The sequence below is a fragment of the Panthera uncia genome, chromosome D2 (assembly GCF_023721935.1).
Source record: "Panthera uncia isolate 11264 chromosome D2, Puncia_PCG_1.0, whole genome shotgun sequence".
In the NCBI taxonomy this organism is placed as follows: domain Eukaryota; kingdom Metazoa; phylum Chordata; class Mammalia; order Carnivora; family Felidae; genus Panthera; species Panthera uncia.
Window position 1 is genome coordinate 43,858,726 of NC_064818.1, and position 15,101 is coordinate 43,873,826.

Consider the following 15,101-nt stretch of genomic DNA (forward strand, 5'->3'; position numbering starts at 1 on the left):
CTGGTCCTCGCTGGCAGCTCAAGCTGTCCCAGGTGGGGTCTACCCGCGATCTTGCTGACCCAGACCAGTTCCCCCCACTGGTTTTGGGGCAGCCAAGGTCCACCGTTTGGGCTCTGGAAATGGGTTTCTCAGAGTCTAACCCAGACTCTAGCACTTACTAGCATGGCCACCTTGGGAACCCGCTGAGCCTCCCGTGCCTCAGTTTCTTCATCTGTGGATAAGGACGCTGGCATCTACATTGTAGAGGTGGGACGAGGCTCAAGGGAGATATCGAATGTGAGATGCTTAGAGGGATGTCTGGCACACGATAGGTGCAGAGCGAAGGTCATCATTATCCTGCCAGGTTGGCAGGTCCCCACAAGGAGGCTTCACCCACCTGGGGTTCCTGCCACACTGAGAGCAAGGCCCAGAGCCAGGCAGGCTAGGCCAGCAGCTGACAGTGGAAAAGTGCCCAACACCGGGCTCTCCCTGCCACGTCTGCGTCAGGCCAGGCCAGGCCAGGACAAAACTGGAGGCCACTGTAGCCCCTTGACCTGTCCCGGCTGCTTCGCCGGGACCCAGACAACTGCCCCACCATTGCCACTAGCTTCCTCTCTGTCCAGGCCTGGTTTGTCTGAACCCAACAACTCCTGGGTTGAGACATTTGTGGCAAAGAGATTTCCTGAAGCAGGATAAGCCTGGGTCACCCACTGCCCCTCACAGACAGCTTGGGGACGGGGTGGAGAGAGACCTGAATTCTAGCTAGATCCCTGCCTGCTAGCTGTGGGACTGAGCAAGTCACCCAGTGTCTCTGAGACTCAGTTTTCTCATCTGTAAAATGGAAAGAGCAGCCCTGATGTCCTGGGGTGCCTGGGGATGAAATGCAGGAGTCGTGCCTGGGCACAATGTCACCTGCAGGTGTCATCTGCTTGTCCTCTTTGTCCCTGTCTTGTGTTTTCAACTCCTTTGCATGAGATGGCCTCAGACTCAAAGCCAGGTGAAACACTCCCAAGAATCTGTTAATTCAGCTGGGACGCAGGAGACTTGGGGACAGGCTGTGCTGTCTTCCCCACCTCAGTCCTCCATGACTCTATAAAGCATGGATTTTAGCCACTTAAGGCCCCTGTGGGCCAGGTCCTCCTGCCCTCTCTTCTTTTTCTTCAATCTTGACGAATAAACACCACTGATCGCCGGAGGACTGCCTGCCCTCCCATGCCCTAAGGTGTAGGCATTGATGGGTCCGCCAACATCAGCCAATTTGATCGTGTTGCTCATCATCTCAAGGGTCTTCAGTGGCTCCCCATTACTCTTAAGGTAAAGCCCAAGCCCCTTGGCCTGCCATGCGAGGCCTTTTAGGACCTGCCCTGCCTGCTTCTTTAGGTCTCTCTGCCCCCATTCCTCTCTCCTCTCACCCAGGACCCTCTCTGGAGCCACTTCTCTCCAAAGCCAAGCTGCCCACCCTTCTGGGCTTTTGCGTGTGTGTTCCCTCTGCAAGGAACCATCTGCTTGATTCTCCTCAAACACACGGATGTGCACACATACCACACGCATGCACATATGACTCACACATGATAACCCGTAGCTTCGAGCAGCCTGACCCCTCCCTGCCGGGGCTTGTCCTCTGGGCTTCCCCAGCCTCTCAGTTCCCCTCAGTGCATTTCAGGGTTCCTTTATCTGTCTGCTCCCCGCCCCCCACTACACACACACAACTTCTCTCCTAACTGTGAGCGCCTCCAGGGCTGGAACAGTCTCTTCTCTCTTGCCTCCTCAATGGGCAGTCTGGTGCATGGCCGGCAGGCAGCGTGATTGTTGACTGAGCTGTCTTCTGTCTACCGACACCCTGCGGGCACCCAACCTTCCACCTCTGCTTGCTCTGCACTTACCCAGGCTTTCCACCAGGCCATCTTGTTCGCCTCTCGATCGTCCTTCCCCAGGGAGACGAAGTAGGACCGGTCCACCTTCCCTCCGCTCCGAGAGGCACAGGACTGGCCCTCCAGAGGAGGGGCCGGGTTGCTTGGGGTTGGGTGTGGTGGTGCAAGCAGGCCCCAGGCCCCACCCTGAGCCGCCCCCGCCTCCCTCCCTTTCCCTCTGGGCTCTGCCTGGCTCTGGGTCCCTCCTGTGGCTCCCAGGCCGCACCCAGGCACCGCCCCAGCCTGCCGGTGGAATTTTGCCACTCGCTGCCAGACGTCTGGGCTGTGGCTGTTATGCAGACTGGAAAGTCTGAGGCCCGACCTTTGAAGTCCCCACTTAGTAAACATCTTTACTAGATCCGATCTATATATAAAAAAGAAGGAAACCACCTCTCCCTTTCTTTTATGGCGCAGTTTCTATGCCATTAACAGGGCAGTGGGGAGCCCGGCAAAGGACATGGGCACTGGCGGCCTCCATTTGTTGGGGTGTCTCTAAGTCTGGACACCTCTTTAATCACTGCGTGCATTCTGTCCCCCTTATTCTTTGCCTCAACCCCAAAAGCAGGTGTGGGCGCCATGTGCTACAGTGAGAAAGAGGCTCCAGTGTTCAGATCCTTTGCACAAATCCTGCTTCTTGAGCTGTCATCCACCAGGTCTCTCTGACTTGTTCTGCGCCTGCTCTGTGCTGGGCCTCGTAGGATGCCAGCTGAGGGAGGGAGCCAGCTCCCCAGGGAAGAGGTTCATTTTTTTCCTCTCTGGAGCTTGGCTTCCCTGGGTCCCCTGACTAGAATGTTCCGCAGCACACTCTTTCTACCCAACTCTTAACCCGCCCTTCAGGGTAAACACAGTGGCTCAGGGTTACGGCGAGGCCCCTCCATCCTGGGGAGGCTCTCCCAGGGCTTCCAGAACCCCTGAGCGAAAAATAGCCCCACAGTGGTGTGATTGTTTCATGTTTAGTGAAACCTCTCAGGGTAACAGATAAGAGTGATCCCTTGATGCAAAAATCCTCTGGTTTCCTGACCCTGAGTCCAATACTCTTTGCTCCACATGCACGGTGTCCCAGGCTGTTCTTTCTGGAAGTGTGGGGTGGGCTGGGGTGGGTGGGGACAGAGCTGGATGCATAGGCTGAGGGAGGCAGCCACCACCCAGAGCTGCCTGAAGACTGGGCATCACTATTGCATAGCGCTGTGCGGTGCCATCAGAAAGTCACATGGACTTTGGAGGCCAACACTCCCAGGCTCCTTGGGAGCCCTTTGGGTCAGAAGCGAGGTGCCCTCAATGGTGGGGCTTCTCAGGACTTCAGCTGCCCATGCCCATGTGCATGTGGGGGCGTGCCCATGCTGTGGCATGAGTATGAGTGTCTAGTGAGTGCGTCCCCTCCAGGAGGCTGCGGTTGAAGCCTAGTTATGAGGATGACCTTAGACAGGCCTAGTGTGATGGGCCCTGGCAAAGCCCAGAGAGAAATGCTGGACCCTGAGACCAGGACAGGCCACAGAGTTTGGTACAGACACGATCTGGCCCTCTGAGGGGCCATCCTTCTTAGTCTCTTTATTACTACCTTAACTGACCCCTGGGTCTCCTTCCTGGGCCCTCTGTTCTTCCCCCTCCTCATCAGAGGTTCTGAACCTTGGCCATCCTTTGGGATTGCTTGGTCACCTCCTACTCCAGGGACAAAAGCCCTGAGCCTTCCCCGTCTCCCATCCCCCCTCCTGCAGGGTCCCTTGACTCAGTAGCCCCATCCCTGGATCATCCATTGGGCCCCACATTCCTGTGGGCCTCTGACATCATGTGTTGTCACCATGTCCATTCTGGAGTCTCTCAACTGCCCCCTTGTGCCCACATTCTGCCCTTGCGCCTATTTCCTCCTCCTGATGGCCTTTCCTCACTTTTGGGTGGATGTGGGCAGCTTGCTGGCCTTGGCTATGGTCCTCCACCCCATCTGGAGTGACACTTTGTCCCTGGATTACTGGGTCACTGAGTCAGGCAGGCAGAAGTTGCCTGAGGCCACGTTGAGTGCCTGAGCACAGTGCCTGCACCCTGCTGAGTGAGCTCTGGCCCAGGTGTCAGACAGAACAGATAGCTGGCCGCCTCTGGGGTGCCTGTCTGAACACTTTGTGTAGGCTCCTCATGGGGGAAATCACTGCAGTCTGTCCTTCCCACAGCTCAGGCAGATAGTGTGAGGGCCACACCCAACAACAAGGCTGGCAGAACCTGGCCCAGGGCCTGGGGGTGCTCAGTACCTACCCAGGCTAAGCTAGACTTCTCATGAGCAGTGTTAGGAGCTTCCTGTGGGGTGCCAAGATCTCCAGCCACACGTGTCACTCATGGCACAAAGAATGATGGATGCTGCTGTGTTCCTGACACCCAGCTGTGCGGGGGAGTGGGAGGGTGCTGGAGAGCAGTGGGTGCCATGGAGCAATGCGGTTGGTATGAAGGCAACACGAGCAGAGAGTGGCCTTACCAGGAAGGCTGTGTGGGCCAAGGAAGGCGTTTTTAAGGCAGGAGGGCATTGAGAGTGTTTAAGTGCTCTTGGAATGTCGAGAAGGAGAAGTGAAGACATGGGAGAGAGAAAACAGAACAGTGACACCAGTTCCCTAAGAAGTGGGAGCCAGGGCACAGCCAGAGACTTTGACATTAGTTAGGAAGGAAAACCCCAACCCCAACCCCAACCCTCTTTGTCGTGATCTGTAAAGGAGATGGGCAGAGAATGAGGGCATGTCAGTAAAGAGAAGGCATTCCTTCCAAGTGTTCTCAGGTTGTTTTAGTCTGTTTAGCAGGAGGTGATAGAAAATGCTGAGTGTGGGGTGAAGTAGTGAGGTCGGAGGTTGGCCGAGGTTTGAAATTGTCATTGTGGTAAAAAATGAACCTATGGCGGATATCCAACTTGAATATTGGTCATAGACTTTGAATCACCCTGACGTGCCAAGCCTGAGTGAAGACCTCCCTGGTCCATATGAACATGGGACTTGTTTTAACCAACTGTGTACAGACCCAGGAACCCGTTCTGTCCCATCCAGAGAGCTAGTTCTACCTCCTTGATCAGCCCCACGAGCCCTTCTAGAGCCTTCTGGAGAGTCTGCTGCCTCTCCCTCTCAGCAGACCTCTCAGTGGGTTTCTCTGTGGTGTTTGCTCTCTGGCCTGGTGAGTCAGCAAACGTGGATTTGTTCCTTTGTGTGTTTGAGTTCCAGGGCCTTTGTTTTATCCTTTGATCACTGGGGATGAAAGAATGAGCTGCTATGGCTGTAGTGTCTCATTCTCTCCTCATTTATTAATTTCCCTTTTCTGGTTTCCATCTCAGGGAAAAAACAGGGACAGCATCTGCAGATCCATCTCTCAAATTCTTCCATTTTTTTTTTCTCTTCAATTATGTCTAGTCGTAGTAAATTTCTAAGTTAATGCCATTTTAAAACTTTGATCTTTGATAAGCTCTGGCATTTTCATAATTAGTTGTTCTTGTCTTACAGCCTTTCTTTCTTTCTTTCTTTCTTTTGTTTGAACCTTTCACACAATCCTATTTTAATGTCCCATTTAGACTTCTCTATTATCTCTACTTTCTGGGCCCCGAGTCTTATCGTTTCTTTTATCTGCTGGCTCTCTTTGGTTAGACACCTAGAATTTTTTCCCCTTGAGCTCCTTTTCAGCAGCAAATGTTCTCCAAGAGACCCCTATGCCCTGGATGGGGAAGGCATCTCCAGAGGGAGAGGGTCATGGTTGGTTTTGCTGAAACCTGGTAGATTCTGTTAGGTCCAGAAGGACTTTAACGCTAGGTTTCAGCTCATATTTTCCACACCCTCTCATACCACACTGGGGACTTAGGGCCCTAATTTCCCCTCATCTGGGCACTGGCTTGGGCTGGGGTTGAGGATTCTGGTTCTGTTTTATGGGGACCATTACCCTCTGCAGCTCTGACCTAAAAGGGAGTAGATCCAATCTCTATGTGCCTGAGGGCTGAGGCTTCACCTCTCAATGCATCTGGCCAGAGGGCCTTTGCTCTGACCAGATGTAAATATCGTGCTCAAGTCTTCAAGGCCTAATAGCCACACACCGTTGTGAATCGACTTAACTTCAAGTTTCTTCCTCCTCCTCCTCCTCTTCTTCTTCTTAAATTTCTGGCAATTAGAAAATGGCCTCTCTTGGGGCGCCTGGGTGGCTCAGTTGGTTAAGCGTCCCTCTTCGGCTTGGGTCACGATCTCGCGGTCCGTGAGTTCGAGCCCCGCGTCGGGCGCTGTGCTGACAGCTCAGAGCCTGGATCCTGTTTCAGATTCTGTGTCTCCCTCTCTCTCTGACCCTCCCCCATTCATGCTCTGTCTTTCTCTGTGTCAAAAATAAATAAACGTTAAAAAAAATTAAAAAAAAAAAAAAAAAGAAAATGACCTCTCTTATGTTTAGCCAGAACTTGTGTTGAAAGTTGTGTTCAGCATTGAGGCCTCAGTGGCATAGGTTTCCCCCAGTAGTATTCAGTAGCCCAGGGCAGGCACAGAAAAGGCAAAGAACTGGTTTCATCCATGTGAATCAGAAGTTTTACGCTGAGCGTGTGACACAAAAAAATGGGACCAGAGAAGTGCATCATATTGGAGTGAGGTTGGTCTAGATGCTGGGCCTTGGGGCCTGTGCTGTAAAGAGAAGGGGAATGACTATGGATGGGCCGTCCTGATAGGGTTAAAAAGCAATGGGGTGGGAGGAACGAGTCAGTAAATTGGGAGCATACATGGTGTTGGTGAGAGGGAGAGGTCTGAATTGTGCAGTTAAGGGATTACGGGGCTCAGGGTGCATTCAGGGGTAGGGAGATGGAAGTTCAGTGCAGGAAGGTGGCCAAGAGGTCAAGGATTAAGAGGTCACGGCATTGGATGGGACATGCCACGAGTGTTGAGGTTCCCTGGGATAACAGCATGCGTCGGACTGCATGGCTGTGTCAGCCAGGTGCCCACGTGTGCAGTCAAAGGGGAGGAGATGGGCGACTGGGGGGAGAAGGGAAGAGGGTGGCACAGCAGAGTGGGTCTTTCCTGAGCCTTGGCAGTGTGCAGAGCCCATGCACTTGGGCACACTGGGCTGGGGTACAGAGGCTGGAGTGGGCCCCCTGGCACAGATCTAGCCGCCCCAGCCATGAGTCTGCTGTTAAACAGGAGGCTATCTGTTTGGTGAGAGGCCTGTGGGTTGGAAAAGTGTGTGCTGAGGGTTTAGGGCATTTCAGGCCCCCCCAGCCCTGCCAATACTCTCCCATTTCTCCAGGTTTTAAAGACATATCTACTGTCTCCAGAAAAAGGAAAAATATGTGTGACGCATAATGGATGCGCAGTTAACTAAGTGGCGAGACAGAAGCCTCCATCATGTTTGTTCCATGGCTCTGTTTAACACGGACATTTTAAAATGGATCTTTAAGTTGGGCTAGTAAATGAATGTAAGCTCTGAGCGCCATCTCCTGGAACGATCTATCACATCATACTGGCCTCTGGTCATCCTCATCCCGTCCCTAATGAGGCACCTGGGTACCTACTGCCCGAGGTTACAGGCAGGAAGGCTCCTGGGCTGGGGACATGGGGGAACACTACAGGAGATGCCCATCCATCTCTGCCTTCTGCCTCCTGACCCCCAGGGAACTTCTGCTGATTTAGCCCCGTCCCATTTCGGCCCAGCTCCTGGCCCTGGCTCACCTAAAGCAGGGCCCCTGCTCTTATCCTCCTTCCCCTTTATGGCCTCCTGTCTGTGTGGCAAACACCTTTTCACCACCAGCCATCTGCTGTCTGAGCCAGAATTTGCTTCCCAGGGATGTCCACCACCCATGGGTAGAGGAAAAGAAAACAGAAAGGTTCAGGGTTTCCAGTTACAAGGAACTGCACTTTTGGGTTTGAGCATCCCAGCTCACCTTTGGGCTTAAGGACTGCAATGCTGGGCATTCTGTATGTCATTGGAGCCCCAGAACTTCTGCAAGGATCATGGACACGGGACCGTGGCCCCCAGAATGATGAGGCACCAACACTCTCGTTTTCAGCTCCTCATTCGTCAAAGGAGGTGATGAGCCCCCAAGGTCCCTTCCCTATCTTGCAGTCTGACCTGAGCAGGTGGGTCCTGACCCAGCATCGCCTCAAATTCCCAAGAGAGCGTCACAGGATCTGCCACTTCGGAGCCCCCACTCTGTGTGTGAGGTCAGGGAGCTTTGCACATCAGCACACTCAATCCTCACATGGCTGTAGTCTCTACAGAGGCAAGAGTCACCTGCCTGTGCTCCCCCAGCTTGTCCTTAACCATGGAGCTTTTTCACAGGACCTCCCCCATCTCCCCCAGAACCCCCACTTCAAAAAGTATCAGCTGATAAATAGCTATTAGGGGCTGAACTGTGTCCTCCCCAAATTAATCTGTTGACGTCCTCATCCCCTAGTACCTCAGAATGTGACTATTTGGAGATGGGGTCGTTAAAGTAATAATAAAATTAACTGAGGTCATTAGGGCGGGCCCTATTCCAATATGACCACTGTCCTGAATGGAGAGGTTAGGACACGGATACACATAGAGCAGACACCTGTGAGGACACAGGGAGGAGATGGCCATTTATTTACAAACCAAGGAGGGAGGCCTCAGAAGGAATGAAACCTGCAGACACCTTGACCTTGGAATTAAGAAAATAAATTTATTTTTTTAAAGATTTAAAAAAATGTTTATTTATTTATTTGAGAGAGAGAGAGAGAGAGAGGCAGAGATAGAGGGAGACAGAGAATCCCAAGCAGCCTCCACACTGACGCAGGCTTGAACACATAAACAGCAATATCATGACCTGAGCCAGACGCTCAGCGGACCGAGCCACCCAGGCACCCCAAGAAAATAAATTTCTTTTTTTTAAATTAAAAAAAAATTTTTTTTAATCTCACTGACATCAGGTTCTGCCATGTAAATTCCTTTTTTGCTGATTAAAGGTGAGTGTGTAATATGTGACCCCTCTGAACAAACGTTTTTTGTTTTTAATTTTTTTTCTGTTTATTTATGTTTGAGAGACAGAGCGTGAGCTGGGGAGGGCCAGAGAGAGGGAGACACAGAATACGAAACAAGCTCCAGGCTCTGAGCTGTCAGCACAGAGCCCGATGCGGGGCTCGAACCCACAGACCATGAGATCATGACCTGAGCCGAAGCCGGCTGCTCAACTGACTGAGCCCCCCAGGTGCCCCCCAGGTGCCCCAAGAAAGTAAATCTCTAGAAAAAAAAAGAAAAGAAGTTTCTGCTGTTTATGGCCCCAAGACTCTGCTACATTGTTACGGTAACCCATGCAAACAAGTGCCACTGGATATGCATACACTGCATGTACTATTTGCTGTTAACTGAGCCCAGACTGCACATAAGGGACCAGACTTCTCTCTCCTCACACTTGCCCAAGCCCTTCTCTCCCAGCTGGCACGGGCCCAGTCTGTAGGTTGGAGGCAGCAGGCAGGTGTGGGACACTGGTAGAAGGGGCAGGTGCTGGGGGCAGGTGAGAGCACATGCTGAGGGGCTCTTACGTGCTCACACGGCTTCCTGGGGCATCAGGAAGACAAAGTAGGTGGGAGAAATGAGTGGGAGTGAAGGGGGTGGGGCGACCAGGGCCACTCGTGGAGGGACAGATGGTTCAGGCTCCTCAGCGTGTTGCAGACCACACTGGAGGCACCTGCTCAGCCTGCAGTCACACCATCAACACTGTTCCCACACCCCAAGCTGGGACTGACAGCAGCCATGTGCCCACGTGGATGTCTTTCCCCCATCAGTGTGGCACTGGGGAGCAGCCAATCAACCTGAGCAGCGGACCAGCCACCTGGGGCTGTGGGGGGCTGGGCAGCTAAGTGCACAGGGAGGCGGAGATGGGGGCGAAAGAAGCAGATGCAGAGAGAGGGGGACGGACAGAGGCCACATGGCCCGGAGAGCAGGAGAGCCTGAAACAGCCAAGCATTGTTCCATGGGCTTTCCAGTGCTGCTGGGGCCTGGCTGCCTGTCTGACCCCAGGTCAGGACCTACAGCCACTGTTGTTCTGTCCTTCTGGCGTCTGCCGTGGGCTCTGCCTCTGTACCGCCCGGAGGCAGGGTCGGGTGGGGTTGGGCTGGGCTCTCCTGTCTGGAGAACCCTGATGGCAGGATTTCTTAAACTTTTCCATGGAAATTCCTCAACTGACGGAAGGCGTGAACAAGGTGGGGGTACATCCTGAAGCGGTATGTGAAACTTTTGCGAGCTTCGTGGTTCGTCTGAAAGATTCATGATTTAACAATGCAACTCTTCAAATTTCAGAATGTAGTTTTCATGTGCTCATTCCTCGTCCATTCTACCCCCTCGTTCTGAGATGCTAAAGCACTGCCCCTGAGAAGCTTCAGTCTTGACACAAGGTGGGAGGCAGGTGGCCTTCAGACCACTTGTCTCCCACTGAGACCAACCAGGCAACATCCAGGGCCTGGGTGCCTACTTGGAATGTGGAATGGAAAGCAGAGAGAGCGAGCGGAACTGAATGGACATTTCCGCAGATTGTTTCACCATGTGAGCAGATCGCCGAGCGCAGCGCAGTTGGAACACCAGGCAGTGCCCGAGACAGTACCCTTCTTCCACCCTGACCTCGTCTACTTCCTGGGTCTGCTCTGGGAGTCCTGGTGCATGACAAGGAGGTGGGGGAACTGTTAAGGCCACAGCTTTAAGTGTGCATGCTCCAATATGGCGGTGGGTGTGCGTGGGTTTCTTTTTGCGTGCTTGTGAAGGAGGTTTGTGTCTGAGCCGGGTGGGGTCTGAGGGAGGATCCTGGCTTCCAGAAGCACAGGCTTTGGCCCAGGCTTGGAGGTCTGCTGTGAGTCCACGTGGGCTGCTTCACAAGACACCAACAGGCCTTCAGAAAATGTCTAAAATGAGGAAGAAGCATTGCCCAGCGTATTCTGTTTTGTAGACATGTCAGCTTGGGACGGCTCAGATGTCAGACTTGTTATAAAGATAGCTTGCCCCAGGTAGGAGGGGGAGGTGGGAGACCAAAGGCAGCCCACCTCTGAGTCAGCTGTGAGCAGCGGGCTATGCCCCTTTCTCTCTTCACTAAGGTGAGGAGCCCCCTGCTTATGACAAGCCAGAGGCTCTACTGAGCTAGAACTGGGGAAGGCAGGGCAGGAGCCTGGGCCCAAGGAGGGATCCCCAATGAAATTCCCTTTTGCTGCTACCTCCTGATACCGTCACTCCTGGAAGCGAGGCCAGGGTCGGTGGCTGCGGATGGCCAAAGGCAGGCCGATGTTCCTCTAAGATGTCCACATCTACCTCCCTCTTCAGCTCAGGGATGAACAAGGTGTGATGAGACCTAGTTATTATTGGCTAAAAATAAGAAGGCTCTCGAGGTCCATTAATGAACAGATTTCATTCGCAGTCACATTAAGCCCTTTTATTGAATCACAGATACATTTCTCCATATAGGGTCACAGAGGCTGCGAGACGGGCCTGCACTGTCTTACAGTCATACTTGGATATGATGCAGAGGCACAGAGCTACTTTCAGAAAAGTGTCCTTGAACCTCTCAGGCCAGGACACTGCTTTCACACCAGTTACAGACAAAACAAAATATTCTACTTCTTGAGAAGAGATCAAAATCTCTCTCTACACTTTCATGCTGTTTCATTCTCTTTCTTTCCAATAAAAAAAAATGTTTCACACAGTTTTCTTGGTATTATAAGTACAGTAAACATTTTCCCCCTAGATTCTCAAAAGACCCATGGTCTTAGCCACCTTTTTAAAGCTGGATGTGGCTGTTCTTGGCTCATTTGTATATGACCCATAAGTAACTACAGCTCAGTGGAGGCAGTCTAGAACCAGTGGGACCCATCCCGCACTACACAGGCATCTGAGACCCACCGGATGCCAGCCCTGTGGGGCCAGCCCTGTGTCACCTGCCAGCCTTGTTAACATGCTCTGTGCTTATACAGCTGGTGATTTCCACTCTTGCAACACTAAACCAAAGCAGAACATTGGCTAAGGCCTCACAGTCCATGAAGGACCTCAGGAAGTGAGGCATGGAGGGGTTGTTTGTGGTCTTCAAGCACCTATCACTCACTGCTCTGGAATGAGTCGCTGAATGGAGTCCCAGTGAAACTACTGAGTCCCATGCCACAGGGGCTAAGCCCCCTCCTCTATTTCCTCCGTCTTGAGTTGGCTTATTTCTCTGAGACACCCCGTGCCTGGCATTTCGTGCCAGGAAAAGGCTTCCCATAAATAGCTTGCAAGACAGATGTACTGGCAGAGGTAGAAAAGGCCCACCATGCGGGTGGACATGTTCTCTGTCACCGTTCCTGTCCTGGCAGGACACTGATCTGCGGCCCAGGCTGGGACAGGGCAGATAAGTGGGGGAGGGTCCACAAGAAAGAGCAACTCCAGGTAAAAAGGCTTTGGAGAGTTACCCTGCAAACACTTTCCACATCCATAGCCATTCCAGGAAAACCGTTATTTGTTTGTTTATTTATTTATTTATTTATTTATTTTAACGTTTATTATGAGAGACAGAGAGACACAGAGCGTGAGCCGGGGAGGGGTAAAGAGAGGGGGAAACACAGAATCCGAAGCAGGCTCCAGGCTCTGAGCTGTCAGCACAGAGCCCAACGCGGGGCTTGAACTCACAAACTGCAAGATCATGATCCGAGCCGAAGTTGGTCGCTTAACCAACTGAGTCACCCAGGCGCCCCCAGGAAAACCTTTTCTTTTTCTTTCTTTCTTTCTTTCTTTCTTTCTTTCTTTCCTTCTTTCTTTCTTTCTTTCCTTCTTTCTTTCTTTCTTTCTTTCTTTTCTTTCTTTCTTTTCTTTCTTTCTTTCTTTCTTTCTCTTTCTTTTCTTTCTTTCTTTCTTTCTTTCTTTCTTTCTTTCTCTTTCTTTCTTTTAATTATGGGCATCGCTACGCAGCCATTTTAATCAATACAGACTAAGAACCCAAACCTGATGTATTTTTTTTACCTATACTTGTCTTACAGAAATTCTACTGAAATGCATAATTATGACATTCAAGGACATGAGGCTGAGGGTGCAGAGTACTTTAATTTACTATCGACATGGGTTAGAGATAACTGGTTGTGGTCTTGCAAATGGCAAATGACAAATAGGGGAGGTTTACATTCCCTAGGGAAACAGAGAGGATTCTCTAAAATTCTTCTGGGCCTGGGGACGGTTTGGGGTATCTGGAAAGAGAAGTTACCCTGGCAGCTGGTGACCTTGGGGGAGGCTTGTCTCTTTCTAGGACACATTCAGAGTGTGGGTAGTGAAAAAAATGAAAACCAAGAACATGGAGTGAAGGAGGGTGAGAAACTCAAGTCTTTCTCTCTACACAAAATTAGGGAAGGAGACACAGGATTGGATTCCTATTTCAAAGACATGTTGGGCTTTTTTCAAAGAGCGGAATTTGGCTAAAATCCCAGGTGTCCCAGCCCTTGGTGACAGATGAAAAGTGGGCCGTGGGGACTGGGGCACATCCATGTCTGCATCCACAGGACACCAGGGTGCTTTGTCCTGGAAGGAAGCAGTATAGATCGTCTCATACAGTGGAGCAAAGCCCACCAAATTCTCTTGCTGATCAGCAACTAATTCCAACTCCCTTTGACTGTAAACCAAGACTCAAAACGTATGTCTAATTCAGTGCACAAAGGGCTCTTAATAACCTTGGGGTTTTGGTGCGATGGAGGCTGGGCTATGGGGGTGGGAGTGACAGAGTGGTTCCGCAGAGTGCCCGGGAAGAGGGGGCCATCAGTGGCAGCATCCTGGAGGGAAGCCGGGAACACTTGCGTGATGGGCATTGGCAGCATGAGTAGCAGTTGCTGATGGGGAAGCACTCCTGGCTGGGTGGAAAGCAGATCTTTGGGGTGCAGGGTAGAAGGCAGATCTTTGGGGTACAGGGATACTTCATGCAGGGGGGCCTCAATCGGGCAAAGTTGAGGCACCTCCTCTGTAGGGAAGAGAAGAGAGAGAAGGTCACTGAGAAACCAGTGGAATTGGGTCCAGAAAGCTGTGGTTTCTCTGGCTGCTGGGGCCTGTCGAGCTCCTTCTCTAATCACACCTGTGCTCTTCCTACTGCCCAGATCCCCAGTGATCCCCTGCTGAATCTGTCTGGGCCTGTCGGTCCCCAGAAGGTCCCACCAGTCCCCACAGGTGCTCCATGTAGTGGGCAAACTTTGGGCTTCTGTGAACCCATCATTCCCTCATAGTGTTATGCTTGAGTGCCTGAGAGTGACAAAGGGTACTGACCACTGCTTTCTTTTACTGAGACTTTCATTGTCATCACCCTACTGTTAAAAATCCTTACTAACCCTTTCGAATAATCTTGGTTTTCCCTCCTAACAGTAGCCACATTAGAAAAACAACACACCTAAAACCCCTTGAATTTATAAGTATGTTATTAATGAATCTGGGACACTTAGAGGCAGACCTTGTCCTTTCCCATATCCACAAGGATATTGATCCAATGAAAAGTTCAAGAAAGACACACACCCTTGGGGACCTGCATGCCTGTGTGCAGAGTGGAGCCAAGCCCACAGATGGGTAGGGATTCCTCGCTGTGACTTTCCCTAGCAGGACAGCAAGACTGACATACTTTGTAAAATGTCACTTTCTAGGCAACTTTCTATGTAATATCACCTTAGGCTTTATCAAGTTAATATTATTACCTTTTACAGATAAACATTTCTGCTTCTCTTGATCATAACAGAGATATTGTAGAGAGCCCAGACAATACAGACATGCACGAGGAAACAAAAGTTGTTTATTTCCCAATCCCATTCTCTAATGCCGCCTTTGCACAACCACATTCCAGGGCCGAATAGGGGACCCTCTGGTCCATAGCCCAGAGCACTGCAGCTGGGTCTCTTCTCAATACCATAGACTGTTTTGGGCCCATGGGCAGAGTCTCGGTCATCTGGCAGGACGTTCACCATCCCTGCCCCAGGATCACATCAAAAACTCCCAAACTATACTCAACTGTAATTTTTTTCAATTCATCCTTAAATCAGTTGGATCAAATTCCCTAAGCATGTTCATTACAATTACACTAAAGCAGAGCTAAGCGCATGATTCCTCTGGGAAAAGCTGACGATGTGGTCTAGGTTTTCACATATTCAAATCTTCTGTTATAGCAGTGAGTGAAGGTTTGTGGTTTCATTATAAGTCAGTACACTTGCATTACACGTGTGCATGGGTGTGCTGCTACTGAGAACAGATCGGAATCTTTATCTTTATTTCAGGCTCCTTTATTTCTGCTTATTTACT

At 51.3% G+C, this 15,101-nt stretch overlaps 2 protein-coding genes across 2 annotated transcripts in view; both read right to left on the bottom strand.

Moving 5' to 3' along the window:
- LOC125933332 (annexin A8) overlaps positions 1 to 2,006 on the bottom strand; it is a 17,752-nt gene extending 15,746 nt beyond the window's left edge. Inside the window, exon 1 of the mRNA XM_049646308.1 lies at positions 1,863 to 2,006. Coding sequence (XP_049502265.1) covers positions 1,863 to 1,883 — 21 coding nt within the window. The 5' untranslated portion in view covers positions 1,884 to 2,006. The remainder of the gene's footprint in view (positions 1 to 1,862) is intronic.
- Positions 2,007 to 13,469: 11,463 nt separating this feature from the next.
- Positions 13,470 to 15,101, bottom strand: part of ANTXRL (ANTXR like) — a 31,363-nt gene continuing 29,731 nt past the window's right edge. The window contains exon 10 of the mRNA XM_049645997.1: positions 13,470 to 13,886. Within this exon, the coding sequence (XP_049501954.1) occupies positions 13,531 to 13,886 (356 nt within the window). The 3' untranslated portion in view covers positions 13,470 to 13,530. The remainder of the gene's footprint in view (positions 13,887 to 15,101) is intronic.